The sequence below is a fragment of the Strongylocentrotus purpuratus genome, unplaced genomic scaffold (genome assembly GCF_000002235.5).
Source record: "Strongylocentrotus purpuratus isolate Spur 01 unplaced genomic scaffold, Spur_5.0 spur5_scaffold_4, whole genome shotgun sequence".
Taxonomy (NCBI): Eukaryota; Metazoa; Echinodermata; class Echinoidea; order Camarodonta; family Strongylocentrotidae; genus Strongylocentrotus; species Strongylocentrotus purpuratus.
This window is the reverse complement of record NW_022145610.1, coordinates 24,019,154-24,039,475: the sequence shown is the minus strand read 5'-3', so window position 1 is coordinate 24,039,475 and position 20,322 is coordinate 24,019,154. Positions and strand designations below refer to the sequence as shown.

The following is a 20,322-nucleotide window of genomic DNA, read 5'->3' as shown; positions in this document are numbered from 1 at the left end:
AAGCCATTAGCGTCTATGAAAATATTTTGTCAAAGTTATTTTAAAAGGCATAAAATGTTGATTCAAATCATTCATATTTTCTATTATCAAGGAGATTTCATGTTCTTGATTTGGAATTTATGAAAAGTTTGAAATACTTGAATTTTTGCTTTTTAATATATTTTATTTTAAGGCTACAAATGGCTCTCCATAACTTTTAAGTACAACTTAGAGTTAAGTTTGACTTAGGATCTTTGTGAAACACCCCCAGATAATGAGAGAATGTGGCCCTCCCTTAGGTCTTGCCATCAAGCATCGTTTGATGATCAATTGTGAGTAACGAGTCCTGGCCCTCAACTTGTAAGGCGGGACCTCGCTTTAGAACAAACAGCGGGACATCTGCTATTACAAAATCTAGAGAGAATACGCCTTTGTCGTGTCGTCTGAAAATCGTTGCGAGTGATGTGCGCTGTCCCTCAATTGGTAAAAATGGACCCGCTTTTCCTCCAGAACAGGTTTCCCCTTCTGGTAAGACTACCTGTGTGAAGGATTGATAAAACAGTTTTAAATTGTATAGAAGGCGATAGGTTAGTGATGGTTGCCTAGGTGACAGGAAGGTCATTTCAGGGGCATTCCTGCATCTACTGCTGGCATTCACTTATTAGGGATGTGCTCGTCCTCTTTTAGAACAAAAAGCAGGATAATTCTTAGTTCTGAACAGACCATTCTACTGTGGAGAAGAATGGTAGAAAATATGCCAGGAATGGTTGCCACTATGAACATGACTGACAATGAGAGCGGACAAAATATACAGTTCCTCAGGTAGACAAAGGAACATCCCTTCACAGCTATTATGTAAAAAGGTGAATATGCATGTGACACCTGTTCTACACATTTTTACATAATAGCAGTAAGGGATGTTCCTTTGTCTACCTGAGGAACTGTATATTTTGTCCGCTCTCATTGTCAGTCATGTTCATAGTGTGCATTGGTAATCCGAAGCTGATCCATGATGTGTATCTCCATTTGGTAGGGATGCACTGAAACCCTTTCCACCAGAGAATTATTCCCAGTTCTAGAATGACTAGTGTTTACGTGGTGGATAATAGTCGGTATAGAAGATACATGTGTCAAAGAAGATGCTTGGGACAGTCTCCAAGGTAACCAGAAGCTGTCCAAAGATGCATGCCACCTTCTGGTAAGGTTCCAAGAAAATGTCAAACTCCAACAAACATCAGGACATCATTGCTTCCCAGTTTTTGAAGAATTACCTTGTTTGTGAGCTTTAAAAATTGGCACAGGGGATAGATATGACAGAAAATATGCATGAGACAGTTGGCTCGGTTACTAGAAGCTCATCTCAAACGTGCCCCTTGAGTCCAGTACAGTCAACAAGACCCTGGCGAATAGTGATTGAATTTATACCAGATTCTGTGACAACTCCCAACCTTTTCAGTTATATTCATTTGATACCTATGCATTCAATATTATTGAAAAAGCCAGTTGTTCTTGTGAGGGTTAATTACTTCAGACTTAAGTGGATCAGGCATTGCCGTCTATATGTAAATTCATGTACTGTTATATAAATGAAATAAAACTATTTGAAACTTTATTCTGTTCACTTTGTCATATTTGAATATATATATATTTTTTCTTCTTCAAAATACATGTACACTGCACATTATGATGACTTGGATGGCACAATACATGCAGTGGATCCAGGATTTCTTGGGGGCCCAAATCTGAAATTATGCGAGCTAAATATTGGTACGTATTTGTGACCATGCAGCAGTGACGTAATGAGCAATAACGTTTGGGGAGGGGGGCAAAAAAAAAAAAATCAGCATCACCCCACTCTTACATGCAGGCCCCGCTGAACTTTTTTCAAAGTGGTAGGGGGAGCCTAAAGTATTTACGATCAAGTAGAGCGTACCCTAAATTGCATAGGGTCTAGGGGCAGAGCCCCCAGAGGCTCAGGGGGTATGGGCATTTAATTACGGCCAGATGAGCATATTTTGATAACTTAATCATGACACTGGCAGGTCACTAATTGGCATGGCGTCAAGGGGGCAGAGATTTGAGGCATTTTATAACGCTCAGATAAGCATTCAGGGATCCGCCTTAGGCCCCTTGTTGGGGTCGAGGCGGAGGAGCCCCACGGAAGCTCAGGGGTTTTAGGCATTTAATTACGGTCAGATGAGCATATTTTGATAACTTATTAATTTTGGGAGACTGGCAGGACAGTCATTGGCGTAGGGTCCGGAGAGCGGAGCCCCCAGAAGCTTAGGGGTTTTAGGCATAAAATTACCGTCAGATGAGCATCTAGGGACCAGCCTTGGGGCCCTAGGTGAGGTCCAGGGGGCAGAGCCCCGGAAGTTCAGGGGATTTAAGCATTTAATTAAGGTCTGATGAGCATATTTTGATACCTTATTTGTGACACTGGTAGGTCACTAACTGGCGTGGGGTCCAGGGGCTTGAGCCCTTGGAAGCTCAGGGGTTTTAGGCATAAAATCACCGTCAGATAAGCACCCAGGGTCCCGCCTTAGGGTCCTAGGTTGGAATCAAGGGCGGAAGCTCAGGTTTTTTTTCTTAGTTTCCCTCTTTCTTTCTATTTCTCAATAAACATTGGATGTGGGGACATGGCACATTGATTGTGTTTTTATTTCATTTGGTAGTTGATGACGTAATACATGGGATGTGGGGATGTGACATCTTGAATGTGTATTGTATTTGATAGCTGATGACTTGGTACATGTGATGTGGGGACATTGCATAGTGACTGTGTTTATATCGCATTTGGTAGCTGATGACTCGGTAGATTGGATGTGGGGACATCGCACATTGATTGTTTTTTTTATTGCATTTGATAGCTGATGACTTGGTTCATTGGATGTGTGGACATGGCATAATGAATGTGTTTGTATTGCATTTGGTAGCTGATGACTCGGTAGATTGGATGTGGGGACATGACATCTTGAATGTGTATTGTATTTGATATAGCTAATGACTTGGTGCATTGGATGTGGGGACATGGCATATTGAATGTGTTTGTATGACATTTAATAGCTGATGACTTAATACATTGGATTGGGGAACATGACACATTGATTGTGTGTGTATTGTAATTCATATGTGATGACTTTGTACATTGAATGTGGGACATGGCATATTGAATGTGTTAATTGTATTGCATTTGGTAGCTGATGACGTAATACATGGGATGTGGGGATATGACATCTTGAATGTGTATTGTATTTGATAGCTGATGACTTGGTACATGTGATGTGGGGACATTGCATAGTGACTGTGTTTATATCGCATTTGGTAGCTGATGACTCAGTAGATTGGATGTGGGGACGTCGCACATTGATTGTTTTTTTTTATTGCATTTGATAGCTGATGACTTGGTTCATTGGATGTGGGGACATGGCATAATGAATGTGTTTGTATTGCATTTGGTAGCTGATGACTCGGTAGATTGGATGTGGGGACATGACATCTTGAATGTGTATTGCATTTGATAGCTGATGACTTGGTTCATTGGATGTGGGGACATGGCATATTGAATGTGTTTGTATTGCATTTAAAAGCTGATGACTTGATACATTGGATGTGCGGACATGAAATCTTGAATGTGTATTGTATTTGATATAGCTAATGACTTGGTGCATTGGATGTGGGGACATAGCATATTGAATGTGTTTGTATTACATTTAATAGCTGATGACTTAATACATTGGATTGGGGGACATGGCACATTGATTGTGTTTGTATTGCAATTCATATGTGATGACTTGGTACATTGAATGTGGGGACATTGCATAGTGACTGTGTTTCTATTGCATCGGATAGCTGATGACTCGGTAGATTGGATGGGGGGATGTGGCACATTGTGTTTGTATTGCATTTGATAGCTGATGTCTTGGTACTTGGATGTGGGGATATGGCATATTGAATGTATTTGTATTTAGCTTGATATCTGATGACTCGGTGGATTGGATGTGGAGACACCAGTGGCGGATCCAAGATTTGCCGATAGGGGGGCGCGGGGGGGGGGGGGGGGGGCCTAAAATTTGAAAAACATGCCGAACAAAATTCCAAATAGAATGTGGGATCATGTCTGTTGGTATGTGTCTATCCCTATCTCCCCACATCTAATGTGATTGATGCGTCAATTTTTTTAAATCTATTTCATTCTCCCATTAACTTTATTTTTTTAATGACACTCTTGATATAGCTTTATAATTTTTTTCGATAAAAATATGATGAGTTTAAAATTAATGCTAGTTGGTGATATCCCACTTCCCTGTAAAAAAATCCATATCCCCACTTTGGACGTTTTGTCTGTATGTGTGTGTGTGTGTGTGTTAGTGTTCGTGTAGAGAGGGGGGGGGGTAGTATGAATTCCGATGGATCCTAATGAAGGGGGCAATTTCGTACATACTTAAGGTATGCCAATAGGGAATTAAAAAAAAGGGGCATAGGACATGACCGGTGTGTGTAAGTGGAGGAGAAACATGCGTGTTAATGGTGTGAACACTTATTATGCCTGGGACTTAATGGCCCGAGTTCACAAATGTGAATTCGGGCCTGTATACGTAGGTCCAGGTAAAAGAAGACTTTTAATTAGGATTTTGAGGCACTTTATCACTTGGCTGCCGGCCTATTTTAAGACTGAGAAAAAAAATACATAAAAGTGGATAAAAAGAGCATTCATATATTGTCCATTTCTGTCAAGCTCTCTCTCATTAATTCTTTCTCAGCGGACACTTTTTTTTCTTTTTTTTTGTCTCGAAATTTGAGAATTTGACATTTTTCTTCGTTGGGGGGGGGGGGGTAAGGTCACCTTTTTTAGGTTAGCCGTGGGCATATATATATATATATATATATATTTTTTTTTTTTTAAATAATTAAAAAAAAAAAAAAAAAAAAAAAATCCAAAGGGGGGGGGGGGGGGGGTTTAGGTTTTTTTAGGGGGTTTTACACACATAAAAATACCAAAGGGGGGGGGGTTTGATCCCCCACCCCCCCCCCCCTGCGTACGCCCCTGTCTCACATTATGCTCAATGTCTACAACCATGTTATAGAATGATATGCTTCTTTATTCTTGTAATGTTAAGAACAACCATATGAATATGAAAAGGTGGTTCAAAGGTTAAAGGCCAAAGGTCACTGTACATTGAAATCACAGATTAATCCATGCATGAAATGGAGTGAATAGAATTTTGGGGGTGATGTAAACAAAATCTGAAAATGTGTGTGGTGAGAGTATTTTCCCAAGGAATGATGCAGACCATATTCATTTTTTAAAATTTATAATGAATGAAAGAAATTACAACAAAATATGGATCATTTTTCCACGGAAAAGTATTTTAAAAATACGTTCTTAATTTTTATTGATGTTCACCCCATTTTTTGTATTTACCATGTGTTGCAGTACTTTGGTCAACATAATTTTTAATGAATCATTTAATTTAACAGTAAACAGAATTTGAGCCTTGTATGCATTATCGTAAGGAGATGAAATTTGATTTTTGGTCAAAGACCTCGAATTACCACAAAACTGATGGTTATCATGATATAGCGTTTAATCTGATTTTGTTTTCTTAAATTAATGTCCCAGATTACATAGTGAAACACTTTCGCAAACACGACGGAAGGCAAAGAAAACGGTAACGCGAGCGAAAAAATCAATCTGCGCATGCGCGAACCAGAATTTTCTACGTCTTGTTGATTTTCATGACCGCGTTCTCGGCCATAATAGCGTTCGTTCCCTAAACACGACGGAAGAGCTCTATCACCGTGCAATCATGATATAGATATCGTATGGTATGGAAGTAAGAAACCATACACAAATTGTGCTTCGATCCAATTTATTGATATTGATATAAACCAATCCGATAATAATTACATTTTACACGAGTAATGATGCAAATGTGACATCAAGTTTTTCAGGAATGTATTGATTGTAGATTTAAAATTCTGATGAAGTGTACCAAATAGTACTTTTTTTTAAATCTTAGTACACGCTTATATGTTATCCCCATTAAACGTAGGGCAAATGTGTCGATCATAATATATATACACATACACTGACAAAAATGAATTAAAAGGATTTTTAAAGATCGACCTGCTCATATTGGGCACCCTCTAGATGATTATTAACTTTGCCAAAGTACTCAAGTGGGTCAAGATTCACAAGATGCTGTAAGAGGTGACCTGACCATTTGCTACAGCGACGGTTGCTCCGAGCTTTATTTTGCCAAAGATCTAGGTTTAAGGTTACAATTGGGATTCACCGTAGCATGTATCGTACAGCCACCATAAGAAATATCAACCGAATGATATAACCAGTAAAAGTAATAAAAGCATTTGCTAATCATCTATAAGACATTAAGAATTAAATGTAATCATAACACATTCATTCTACACATTCACTAATACTAAAAACAGCTCATCTATTATTAAAATATACACAGTACGGGTAATAATATTTGTTTGAAGAATTAATTATTCCTTAATTGCAACCAAAACTTGGGATACAATTTCAGATACAAATAAAATCACAAACAGATAGATAACAATGGTAGAAATAATGTACAAAAAGTTTTTAAAAAACGGTATAATCTGATACATAAATATACAAACAACAATGTGCTACAGTCATTTCATTACATATCAAATAATTTTATGTTAGCTCATAAGTACAACATGTCATAATAATTGTATTTAACATCTGAAGTAATTAGGATCAGGCGCGTAGCCAGAGTTTGATGTTTGGGGGGGCACATACATGTAATCGATCGAGGTCAAAAAAAGGGGTCTACAAAATTTCAACCGATCCTGGAAATTTTAGGGGGGGGGGCACGTGCCCCCCCGTGCCCCCCCCCCCCCCCGTGGCTACGCGCCTGATTAGGATAGGTTTGTCTATAAATTGAGGAGTTTGTAATGAAATTGGTAATAATAGATTCAGAATCGAGTTGTGAGTGATGGTAATGTGTATCTTCTGTTGAGAGACAGAAGGGTGTTACACATAGACCCAACACCGTAGCAGTGGCGTATTAAATGAGCACAAAGTTCTTTGTTGCTGAGGGGGGGGGGGGGGGGGGGGGCTCTCAACAAACGATATGTCATATGAATCGTATTTAAATCAATTTAAGAAATTAAAAAACTGAGCCCAGAGTATGAGTATGAATTCGGATCTGGTATACAAACAATAATATTTAAAGACAGTGAAAACTTTAGTAAATATTTGATAGCAGCAATCTACATATACATCCTTTACATTCCATAACATAGTCTAAACATGCACGGTATTATATTTCCACTACCTAGTAGTTATAGGCATTATTATGAAAAATGTAAACGTGCTTGTTAAGACATTTAAGCTCCAAATAAAAAAATGCTTGACAACTCTTATATTGTTAAAATATGTATATATTTACAATCTTTACCATTCGTACAGTATTCTGTGTACTGTTATGCCTCCTTTATTACATGAAGTAGTTGTACAAATTCTCCAAATTCGAAAAGGCTATCAAACACCTCTTCAGCTGTTTAAACATTCAGAATTCATGAGTTATAGTTTATTTGACATCCCACCAAAAAGACAGAAATGTAAATTTGACAAAATACAGAGAATAATAATATATGTACAATTAAGAATAAGTGTGTGAAAATTGATTTGTCCTAAATATCCTAATTTACGTTACTCGAGAATATGACATATTAAAGCTTACATCTATAAGCATTAAACGAAGGCCATAATTCAACCAGTCCAGCTTTCATACTTGGGTTATGCAAAACTATTTAAAAAACCATTCATTATGTACAGTTACAAATTGCAGCAGCTTTAATTTTTTAAAACATTTTGCAATATCCATATGACATTCTAAATGTGTACATTTAACATACATAGCTATCAATTATTCCTCTTTTCAGGACTTAATGCAATGACGACCTTCGCCATTGCCTTGTTTTCGTTCACATTCTGCCCCATTAATATTCTCCTTTTCCTCATCTTTATCGTCAGGAAATCGCGTTCGTTTTGCACGTAGTGTTTGTTATTCCTAGTTAGGTGCTTTCCTCATGTCCTTTTCCTTTCAAATTTCATGGGCATAGTCTCTAACATCTCATCAAGGTCACTACATTCTTCGATTCTCGAAATCACTCATGCATAACCGTCCAGGCGCCATTTTGTCCGTTTCTGGTCCATTTTAAGACCTTTCAATCTTCCTTCCTATCTCCACTTTCCTAGATCCTACAAATTTCTAGCAAATTCCTCTAGATAGTGTAAGAGATGTTCTTTAATCTGCGACGTATAACCTGGCCTTCAAAATGCCATCTTTGTACTTAAAATTCAAATCTGAAACCGACTCCGTCAAAAGTCTCTCAAAGTCTTGAAAATTTGACCCCTAAATAATCTAAAACTGCCATAACTTTCCCATATAAATTCCGTTTTATATTTAAATCTCACAGTATCTATATCTCATAATTGCACATAGCCATGTCAAATTTCACGCTCCAATGGCTATGCAAAACATAAATAGCGCCCTCTAAAGTTCTGGGAATTGGCTTTCTTTCTGTGGCCGTATCTCCATTATGGTTTGGCAGACCCGTACCCTTTTTTGGATTTAGATACTTGAATATATGCCCTTTCCAGCCATATACAAAATTATATACCCTAACACTGACCGACTTTGCGAAAAATGCCCTCCAAATATGCAGTTTTCAAGAAAATTGAGAAATAACTTCAATTAACTTGCTCTAAAATGGCGATCCTTATACGTACGTCAATGAAACTTGGCAGACACATGTATCCATATACGTGACAACTGTCTGCAAAGTTTGGTAAATTTTAATAACGTCAGCGCAAATTTATCGCCAAAAATGATGAATTTGCTATGCATTACGTAATAGCGCCTTTAATGCGTGCATTATAGGCGCTGACATTACGCGCAGATGACAATGGTGTCAAACTGACCGCAATGAAGTGCCCTTTCGAATGATACCAAGTATGGTATATGTTCACACAGAAAATTTTGAGTAAATCACATTTGAACAAGGGTCACTATACGAATTCCGCCGAGTTTCCGCCCAATTATAACAAGTATCGGCTATGACGTCATTTTTTCCGAGTGCTTTTCGCCCCCTAAACGTCCTTTTCTTTCCTTAAAATTTTGCAGTGACATTCTGAGTTGCGATACGCAGGGCACCTCGAGGCCGAATTTTTAAAATTGGTCAAGGGAGGCATTTAAGACGCCATTTTGTCCTATAAATCTATTTAAAATCACGTGTTTCGACAGGATTATCATAGAACAAAAGAGAGTTGTTTACAATAACAACCATAAAATTCTCTTTCCAATGATACCAAATACGTCCGATAAAGAGACATAAAGAGAGAGAAAAACAAAAATTAAAGTCCGGTCATAATACAGATCCTGTACGTTTTCCGCCCATGCATTACACTCATTGTCTATGGGGCATATCAGGTTCACGCTTTTTGCCCCCGGAACGATCTTTATTACAATGACGAACATGCACTAAATCCCATTGGTTTTTGCACGCAGTGCTTGCGAGCCTTTCCTAGGTTCTTTCCCCTATCCCAATTTCTTTCAAACTTCGTAGGCGTAGTCATTACCATCCCATCAAAGGTCACTCCAATATCACAGAAGCTACAGACTTCGTATAAATTGCTCTGGATAGTCCGAGAGAAGCTCTTTCGTTTGACACGTAGAAACATGGCGTCATTGCACGCACATCGTTGTGACACGATTGCATTTCTAGTTCATATCTGTTTACCTTCATAAAAGTGTTGGTAACCCTTGATTCCTCTGTGTGTGTTTTTTTAAAATATACAGAAAACCTCTTTGGAAAAGCATACTAATACACTAAATTCCTACTTTCGCCTTATTTCTTAGAGAATATAGATCCTTATTTTGTCTTCTAACGTTTGGCGGGTATATGCAATGTAGCACTATGCCTCCATTACGAAGTCCTTGTAGGCATCATTGTGACATTTTTGCTATTTTTAAATTCAAAGCCTTGCAAGCAAGATTCTTGACAATACCAGTGGCCAAACTGCCAAACTTTTATTTAATACACACCTGAATAACAACCTATACAAATATGAACTAGAATTGATATTTTTACTTGAGTCATCAACTTTTGTTCCTTAACATGTAGTCTTGTAAGAACCTGCCTATACAGGCAACAATAAAATATTATATTTGGTCATTCGCTGTCCCGCGTAAAACCGATAATCAAGACATATAAAGAGGCGATTGGTACTACAAATTTTAAAGGTATAGTTGAGTTCTTTAAAGTGCATGGTTATTGCTCTTATTCTTATCTAAAATTAACCTAAAATTGCTATAAAGGTAATTTCAGACCCCACAATGTGTGAAATTTAACCTATACAAGCATACCAATTCAGCTCCACTTTAAAAAAAAACACGGTGACCGTGAATTAATTATTTAATTGAAAATAACAATACATGGGCCAGCTGGTTGTGCGTAATATAAGCAAGACGAAAATGCCAACAAAAAACCTAACATCGGCATTGGCTGAAATACGACGTAAAAGGCGTTATTTCGGGTTTTTTCAACGGTTTTTTCAAATTTTTCAAAATATCTAATATTTGTGGTGGTACACAAGTAATAGAAATTTCAGCCGTCTCTGAACCGATTTTGATCAAACAAAGATGATTTTGTCATTTAAATATTACGTTCTTTCAAATTTAACATTCAGTTTTTCATTATCTCACAAAAATATTATTTTGTGTAGCGCCCTCTGCAACAAAACTCAACCATCCCTTTAAGAATAGAAACCAATACTGACATACTGAATCTTTTCCTCTTGCACTCATCAGAAGTAAATCGCAAGAATGAACAGAAATAGCTTAAATCAGACAATAGAAACAGAAGCTAATGAATCAAAGCTTGCCAAAAAAAAAATAGGCTATGACTGGGTGCCGGGAATCATAAGAAAGTAGACGTAATTAATGCCAGCCGTTTAATGGAAATGGGCTGCCGCAAAGAACAATAAATAAAAAAGACACATCGCAAGTGCAATTTTCCTTGTTTTCTGGTCTGATCCAAGCTGTAGTAGGGGTATCACCTTGATTGAATCATCTGATGTACTGCAAATGTTGATGTTATGGGTAACGTAAGGGACAAAATACCTTGGACTTCAATACACATAAAGGACAAAGGAATTGCGAATGTGGATTGTAGAGGCACACATATTGACTGTTAAACATGTAATACGTTCTCAGCCCTTTGCCGGTAAGCAAATGTGCCAATATTGTTTTGGAGGTTCTTAATGTTTGTTGGATGACATTTAGTTTGCCTTGTTGTGAATGGTAACGGTCGAGTTAAACAGGAATAACACTATTGATCACCCTGTTGGCTCTCATGCTCTTTTCAAACTGGGCCCAGAAGAGTTCCTGGCCATCTTCATCCTCTGTCCACAGCATGTAGGGTTTGTTCTTACTCATGAACAACCGGACCAGGTACGGGAGATCATCATCCTGGATGTCCTCAAGGAAAACCAGTATGACCTTGTCCAGTCTGGTGTCATTGATGTGCTCTAGGGCTATGCGTAGCTTGGTCATAAACCAGGCCTCATCCACAGAGTTGTTGCTTATTAAGAGGACAGTCTTGAAGCTGTTCTCAACGACGTAGTGGAGAGCTGGGATGTAGAACATCTCGATGTTGAGGTTGTCATCGCCAAAAGCCACTTTCTGGAGATGTGGAAACCTCTCCTGCAGGACTGGCTTCATGATCTGGTCCACCCATTCCTGGTCATCCTCATCGTACATCAGGTTGAGCTGGTACTCGTAGTTCTCGGCATCAAAGTCTTGGTTGATTTCCTCGTAGCCAAATATGGCTAGTTTTAGGAGGAAGAGCTTGTAGTTGAGCCACCAACGTTTTCGATATGCCACCAAGCTCAGGATGGCTACCAGAACAACGGAGAAGGACACACCTGTGATGATGAGGATATTAATGCCACAGTATTGATCAGGATGGAATGAAAGGATTGGCGATTGCACCATGTCTTCGATGGAAGAGAGTGAGCAAAGTGTGTCATCAGGATGGATGAGTTCGACATTGCCTGAACGTAGCCACTCCACAAACCAACTCAAGTCGCATGTACAGGAGAAAGGGTTTCCGGATGCGTGTATACTCATCGTCTTGTTTGTAGGAAACACTGTTCCAGGTTCTATTGTGGTGATTCTGTTACGTTGCATGTACAGTTGGTTAAGAGATGGGGTTTTATTGAATAGAGTCTTGGGAATCGAATCAAGTTTGTTATTGGTTATGTAGAAGACTCCAAGCCTGGGCTGACTTTGAAGTAAATCTCCAGGAATTGCCGAGATCTCATTGTCACTAAGATCCAATCTTGTGAGAGAAGTCAGACTGTCAAAAACACTGGGAATTAGGACTTTAATAGATGACTGAGAGAGGAGTAGTATTTCGAGACGCTTCAGGGGGTCGAAAGTTCCTGGTGCTAAAATATCTAGGTTATTCCCTCTTAAGTCCAGCCTGACCAATGATCTAAGTCCAAAAAAAAGTGATTTAGAGGTCAATCTATCAAATAAATATTTGCTCCTCAAACGGTTTTCACGCATAGCCAGTTTCACGAGAGACGTAGTATTTGTAAATTGGAGTATCGAATGAATTTCCATCCCTGCGCCTGATAAATCTAATGTGCAAAGAGCATCCATGTAGCGGAAAGCTCCATTGATGATCTGAAAACGTTCATTAGTTAGGTATAGCTCTTTGAGGTTTTTCAGATTCAAGAAGGCTTTTGGAGAATAGCAACTTTGTATTTCATTGTGAGACATGTTCAGTATTCTGAGATTAGGGAAACCCCATAGAAGATACTTCTTGATATCTTTGATTCTGTTGAAAGAAAGATCCAGATATTCTAGGGAAGGAAATGTTATGGTGGTGCTTCTCTCAATATTCTTGATATTGTTACGAGCCAGGTCTAGGTGATTTAGAGAGGATAGATTAGATAATATACCAATGGACCAGCTTGCAATTTTATTTCCAACAAGCATCAATCGCTGTAACATTTTATTGCAGGAAAACATGCCTAGGGGTAAGGATGTTAAAAAATTATAGGATATATCTAATTTAACCAGCTGGTCTAATCCACAAAAGGTCCTGTTTGATAAAATATTGATGTGATTGTGCTTAAGTATTAAAATACTCGTCTGATTCAAACCCCAAAACACATAATCCGGGAGGGAGCTCAGCCTGTTAAATTTGAGATTCATGAAATATATCTTAGGGGAACCATCAAGATAGTTATGAGTTTGGTTCAGTGGAATTATACGATGTATTTTGCATCCTGCCAAAAACAGTGCCTCAATTTCATTGTTTGCTAGAATAGAAGAGATATGAAATTCCTGAAAAGTATTCTTTGAAAGAGCCAACTCGTTGACTTTATTCAAAGCTGAAAAAGCATTTGATGGAAGATTGTTTAATGCATTCCTGCTGAGAAATAGTCGTATCGATGAACAGTTCTGAAGGGGTGTAAAGTCTAAGGGTTTTATGAAGGAGATGTTATTGTTTGTCAGATCAAACAACTTGATATTATCAGACCACGGCAAAGCATTTGTTGGAATAGAACTCAGCTTGTTGCTACCGAGGAGGAAAACAGAGAGAAGTCTATTTGAACTAAGTAAACCTGCTGGAAGAGACATTAGACGGTTTCTCTCTAGGATTAATTTTGTGAGATTATCCAAATTCCCGAAGGCACCGTCTTCTATCACCGAGAGTTGATTGCTTCGAAGTGCAAGTGTGATGATGTCTGGTAGATAGGTGAAAGACTCATTGTACAAGCTTGTTATCAGATTGATGGAGAGATCAAGTACTATTGTGTTGCTTGGAAGATCTTGAGGAACAGACCGACGACCCAGACGAGTACAAATAGCTCTAGTACCGAGGTTGGTAGTCGTAAGCTCGCATCCACTGGGGGAGACAGAGCTCCAGTTTCCATCCTTTCCCGCTATGTCATTCCCAGGCAATGCTCCAGAAAGCAAGGATAAAACACATGCAATCCACAAGCAGATAGGAATCCTTGAGGTCGTACAAGTCATCCTTGACTTGAACATTGTGATCTCTTGGGTGTCACTACTACAGAAGAAATTCCCTTGGAGATTTTGAAAGTCTCACTAACCAAGATATCTCTTCCGCTCCCTTCACAGCGGTGACATATTCCTGTCAATTGTTCACCTTATGGCCAGTATGTTTCTGTGAATGAGTAATTTACACAAGATTACGTACCGTAGAAAGACTGTAATATCTTTGGGGCCCCTACTGCAGATGACGTACCCTTCAAGATTTTGAATATCTCACCTTCTAGAAATGAGAATATTCATCTCCCAGATTGTCCAGTATCCAGATAGTGATGACTGAACCAGATCAAGCCAAAATGAGTATATGTAAATATATCACAAAGCTATCGATCAACCGAAAGAGATGCTGATCAATAGTGTTCACAGTCGTTAGGGCTATATCTCACCTTGTATCCTGTTTCACTTCATTTCATCCACTTGAAATTAATTATCCTACCTCTTGAAATACAAAATTATTGTGGTCTATGTTGGAGAAAGTGTGCTTATAAATATCTCTTTTCTCTTTTGTTACCCATAGAGGAATATGTAATAATGGCTGCTCCACAATGTTTCACTTTTGTAATAAAACAATACTCAAGCCATTAACAACTGCAGTTAACATTATCAAAAGCAATTCATTTGCTAGGAGGAACTGCTGAATTTAAATGATATACTCAAGTCAGGAATCACATAAAATTTGGGAATTCCCATAGAAAGCTGTTTTGGGTCGATACATAGTGGCAGAATGAAGCATGATTAATGGTGTTCACAGTCATTGTAGCCTTGCAGCAACTTTGTTTCACTGAAATTAATTATCGTACCTCTTAAGATACAAAATTATTGTGGTCTATTTTGGAGAAAGGGTACTTATGAATATCTCTTTTCACTTGTGTTAGCCTTAGAGGAATGATTAATGGCTGCCCCATGATGTGTCACTTTTGTGATCCAAAATGCTTAAGCCATTGACACCTGCAGTTGACATTATCAAAAGCAATTCATGTGCTAGGAGAAACTGCTGAATCATTTATATGATATATGATATATGATATATATTTACATGATATATTTCTAGTCAGGAATCACATAAAGTTTGGGAATTCCGTAGATAACAATATAATTGTACAGCTGTTTTTGGTTGATACGAGTGGCAGAACGAGGTACAGTTTATGCATTGTCATTGATACTTTTATCTGAAGAAGTTGAATCATACATTGTAAATTAATTTTTATTTAACTTAGATTTCAGCTTCATTATACTTACTTGTTTTTCTCATTGGGCAGTGGGTAGAGACTGGTTTCTCAACTCAGTGGTGCTTTGAGAATTTCATCCAGCATCGATCGATGAGACGGGCGCGGGATGTTCGTGATCAGCTCCAGGGACTCATGGAGAGAGTTGAGATGGAGATTGTGAGCTGTGGTATGGATAGTGTCGTTATTAGAAAGGTAGGATAAAGAGACGTTCTTATGTTAATAGTTGAAATTTGTCCCCCGCCCCCTCCCCTCCAAAGAAAATAATTAGATTTGCAATGAAATATACAAGTCTGATTTATAGTGGCAATGATAAGATGGTGATGATGATGATGATGGTGATAATAACATGTATGATGAAGCTGATTTGATGATAATGATGAGGAGGAGGATTATGTTGATGATAATGGTGGTGATGATTATGATGTAAATGGTGCTGGTGGTAATGATAGTAATAATGATCATGATAGTGATGATGATGATGACGATGATAATGATGAAGATAGTAATGGTGGTAATGATGATGATGATGATGATGACAATTATTATTATGATGACAATGATGGCGATGACGATGTAAATTTTAATAATGTTAATCATGAAAATGAAAAAAAAAAATTCATGTAGATATCATAATAATTAGGAAATATTCCTATTGAATGCAATAGTAAGCAAATAATTACCGTTGGTGAAGGTGATGCGACAAAATATCACTTCCGAGGCGATCTGGATGTAGCTATCTTTCCGAAGCGAAGCTGAGGAAAGAGGTATATATTCTGATCGACGAGGAAGTGATAGTTTGGCATCGCCTGAAAACCAAAAGGTGATTATTTGCTTTATATTCCACATCTAAAACAATTTTATTACAGAAATAAAAGGACGTGTATGCATCTACATAAAAGACACCTAGGCCCAAATTCACACCAAAAAAGTTTAAGTTTATCCCCCTTGAGGATAAGGTGCGCGCGCGCATGTGTTTTCTTTAATTGCGCTCATTGTTAATGCGCGCTTAATTACGCCTGTTTTAGTGCACGTTTGGATACTCTTCAGTGATAGTGCGTTCCCCTTTGTAGATAGTACATCTATCTTCAATGAAAGTGCGTAACACTGTGTAGATAGTAGTACTATCTACACAGTGTAACGAACTTTTTGCTTCTGCCATCAATAATGGGCGAACTTTCTTTCCTCACGTGATTTACTTTTCACCAATCGTAGAGCAAGATTTTTAGTATGTGGGATATAATAAGCAAATAACTACCGTTGGTGAAGGTGATGGGACAAACTATCACTTCCGAGTCGATCTGGATGTAGCTATCTTTCCGAAGCGAAGCTGAGGAAAGATAGCGTTTACATTATGATCGACAAGGAAGTGATAGTTTGCCATCGCCTGAAACAAAAGGTGATTATTTGATTTATATTCCACATCTAAAAACTATATAACTACAACAAGAAAAGGACGTGTATGAATCTGCATGAAAGACATCAGGCCCAAATTCACACCAAAAAGGTTAAAAGTTTAACCCAACCCCTTGAGGGTACGGTGCGCGCATGTTGCGCTCATTGGTAATGCGCGCTTAATTACGCCTATTTTAGTGCGCTTTTGGATAATCTTCAGTGAAAGTGCGTTGCCCTTTGTAAATAGTACCTCTATCTTCAGTAAAAGTGCGTTGCCCTTTGTAGATAGTAGTACTATCTACAAAGGGCAACGAACTTTTTGCTTCTCCCATCAATGATGGGCGAACTATCTTTGATCACGTGATTTACTTATGACTAATCGTAGAGCAAGATTCTTAGTATGTGGAATATAATAATAACTATCTTCCCTATCTTTGAATATTCCAGGCTGTAACTGCTGGTTTCTTCTACCATACTGCACGCTTCAGTAAGGGAGGTAACTACAAGACAGTCAAGCACCAACAGACAGTCATGGTTCATCCCAATAGCGGTCTCTTTGAAGAACAACCAAGATGGCTCATCTATCATGAACTTGTCTTTACAACCAAGGAGTTCATGAGACAGGTATAACAATTTGAATTATATTTTCCCTTCTATTTTCATTCCTGCTGTGCCTCCTGAAGGTTTCTGGGCGAAAAAAAAAGGACTGTGGAATTCTTACAACCCTTGGGCCTTTCCCAAAACTATAGGAAATGCAGTAGTAACATGTACATGTACATGTTTGTGAATAAAATTACCGGTAGTAATTGTGAAATATGCATTAAATCCCCATTGCACTACTGTAGCTACTTGCTACCTCTATATAGAAAAAAAATTGCCTAAGCGTTGCCCGTTGGTCCCCTACGATCCTCTTTTTCTTCTGCTAATTGAGAGCTGAGTTGATGAGATAGCCACTTGTCAGTGACCACGCTGGGTGATCTAATCCCTCCTGCCCAAACTAGTACAGACAGGCTTTAAGTACAAAAGCATGATATACATTTGCTATAGACAAAGTATTTACTGTAAAACAATTGAGATGGTTGCGCTAGAAGTCTCAACCATTTTCAGAGGCACTTGATCTTGAATATTAAACATTTTTTTTCTTTAATCAGCATCTGATATACTTTTTCTAATCCTGCCCTTATATTCTACGATGTAGGTGATAGAGATAGAGAACGGTTGGTTGCTAGAGGCTGCTCCACACTACTACAAGGCCAAGGAACTAGAGGACGCATCAAGCAAGAAGATGCCTAAGGGCGTCGGCAAGTCAGCCGGTAACTGATCGGAGTTACACAGAAGACTGGTATTATTGGAGGACCAGTCATGGGGATGAGTAGTGCTGGCCATCATCTGGTATCGTTGAGATGGGACTCACTTAGGGCGCGTTCATGCTTGATTTTGACGGCCAGAATCAGGCATCTGTTACGCGTTTAGTTTAAAACACGATTGCGTTCATGCTCACTTTTGTAGAATCACCGAAAAACAGCGATCACGATCGCCGATCGTAAACTCACAAAAAGATGCGTTTACAATTTGTAAACGCGTTTAAATGGGGTCAACGCACTGACCTCTAGTGGGTCTACGTAGCATGCGCACACAGGTTTGCGAATCCAGCTGAAGGCCAACCAAGGAGAATTGCCTGGAGAAGTGAGCATGAACAGTGCACCGTGGAACTGCGATTACGATGAGCGTTTACGATGAGCGTTACAAATCGCTTATTGTGTCGCTTAGAGTTGAGCATCGTCTGAGGATCAATTGTGTATGTAGGAGGTACCTGCCATCACCCATTACGGATCCGCTAGACCTCACTTATTAGATCAAGCAAAAGGATATATCTTACTTCAGATATAAAGAGTATACATCTTTGTATCACGTATTAAGGATGTGCTATATAGTCCTCTTTTAGAACAAATAGTAGGATAATTCTTCCAGTTTTGTACAGACCATTCTTTTCTTTAAAAGAATGGTAGAGAATATGCCAGGAATGGTTGCCTTGGTAATCCGAAGCTGATCTCACCTTTTCCACCAGGGAATTATTCCCAGTTCTAGAATGACAAGCGTCTACGTGATGGATAATAGATGTTATAGAAGATACATGTTGCAGAGAAGATGCTTGGGACAGTTTCCTAGGTAATCAGAAAGCTGTCTAAAGATGCATGTCACCTGGTAAGGTTGCAAGAAAACTCTAACTCCAACAAACATCAGGACATCATAAATCCCAGTTCTGGAAGAATTACCTTGTATGTGAGCTTTAAAAATTGGCACGGAGGATAGATATGACAGAAAATGTGCATGAGACAGTTGGCTCGGTTATTAGAAGCTCATCTCAAACGTGCCCCTTGAGTCCAGTACAGTCAACAAGACCCTGGCGAATAGTGATTGAATTTATACCAGATTCTGTGACAACTCCCAACCTTTTCAGTTATATTCATTTGATACCTGTGCATTCTATATTATTGAAAAAGCCAGTTGTTCTTGTAAGGTTTAATTACTTCAGACTTAAGTGGACCAGGCATTGCAATTTATATGTAAATTCATGTACTGTTATATAAATGAAATAAAACTATTTAAAACTATATTCTATTCACTTTGTCATATTTGAATAAATTATGATGACTTGAATGGCACAATACATGCAGGCGCAGATTCAGGATTTCTTAGGGGGGGGGGGACCCAAATTTGAAATTATGCAAGCCGAATATTGGTACCTAATGGTGACCAGCAGTGGCGTAATGAGCAAAAACGTTTGGGAGGGGGGCAGACCAAACAAATCTGCATCACCCCACTCTTACATGCAGGCCCCGCTGAACGTTTTTCAGGCATTTAATTATGGTCAGATGAACATATTTTTATACCTTATTTGTGACACGTACTAGCAGGTCACCAATTGGTGTGGGGTCTAGCGGGCAGAGCCCCTGTAAGCTAAGGGGTTTTAGGCAATAAATTACTGTCAGATGAGCATCCCGCCCCCCTTAGGGCCCTAGGTATTTAATCACGGTCAGATGAGCATATTTTGATACCTCATTATTTTGTGACACTGGCAGGTCTTTCTTACTTTCCCTCTTTCTTTCTATTTGTCTTTAATACATTGGATGTGGGGACATGGCACATTGGTTGTGTTTGTATTGCACTTGATAGCTGATGACTAGGAACATTGGATGTGGGGACATGGCATAGTGAATGTGTTTGTATTTGAATTTAATAGCTGATAACTTGATACATTGGATGTGGGGACATGGCATAGTGAATGTGTTTGTATTTGAATTTAATAGCTGATAATTTGATACATTGGATGTGTTTTTATTGCATTTCATATGTGATGACTTGGTACATTGAATGTGGGGACATGGCATATTGAATATTTTGATAGCTGATGACTTTGTAGATTGGATGTGGGACATGGCACATCAATGTGTTTTTATTGCATGTGATAGCTGATGACGTGATACATTGGATGTGGGGACGTGATATCTTGAATGTGTATTGTATTTGATAGCTGATGACTTGGTATATGTGATGTGGGGACTTTGCAT

At 38.6% G+C, this 20,322-nt stretch overlaps 2 protein-coding genes across 2 annotated transcripts; one reads left to right on the top strand and one right to left on the bottom strand.

Moving 5' to 3' along the window:
- Positions 1-11,354: 11,354 nt before the first annotated feature.
- LOC586277 (protein slit-like) lies at positions 11,355-13,990 on the bottom strand. Its single transcript, XM_030997251.1, has 2 exons — positions 13,900-13,990; positions 11,355-12,973 (listed from the first exon to the last, which is right to left on the bottom strand). The coding sequence occupies exons 1-2, from the start codon at positions 13,988-13,990 to the stop codon at positions 11,355-11,357; spliced, it is 1,710 nt and encodes a 569-aa protein (XP_030853111.1).
- An 11-nt stretch (positions 13,991-14,001) lies between these two features.
- LOC115929089 (pre-mRNA-splicing factor ATP-dependent RNA helicase DHX16-like) lies at positions 14,002-18,189 on the top strand. The gene is made up of 4 exons (XM_030997250.1): positions 14,002-14,118; positions 15,389-15,550; positions 17,198-17,374; positions 17,949-18,189. The coding sequence occupies exons 1-4, from the start codon at positions 14,002-14,004 to the stop codon at positions 18,069-18,071; spliced, it is 579 nt and encodes a 192-aa protein (XP_030853110.1). The 3' UTR covers positions 18,072-18,189.
- The last annotated feature ends 2,133 nt before the right edge of the window (positions 18,190-20,322 follow it).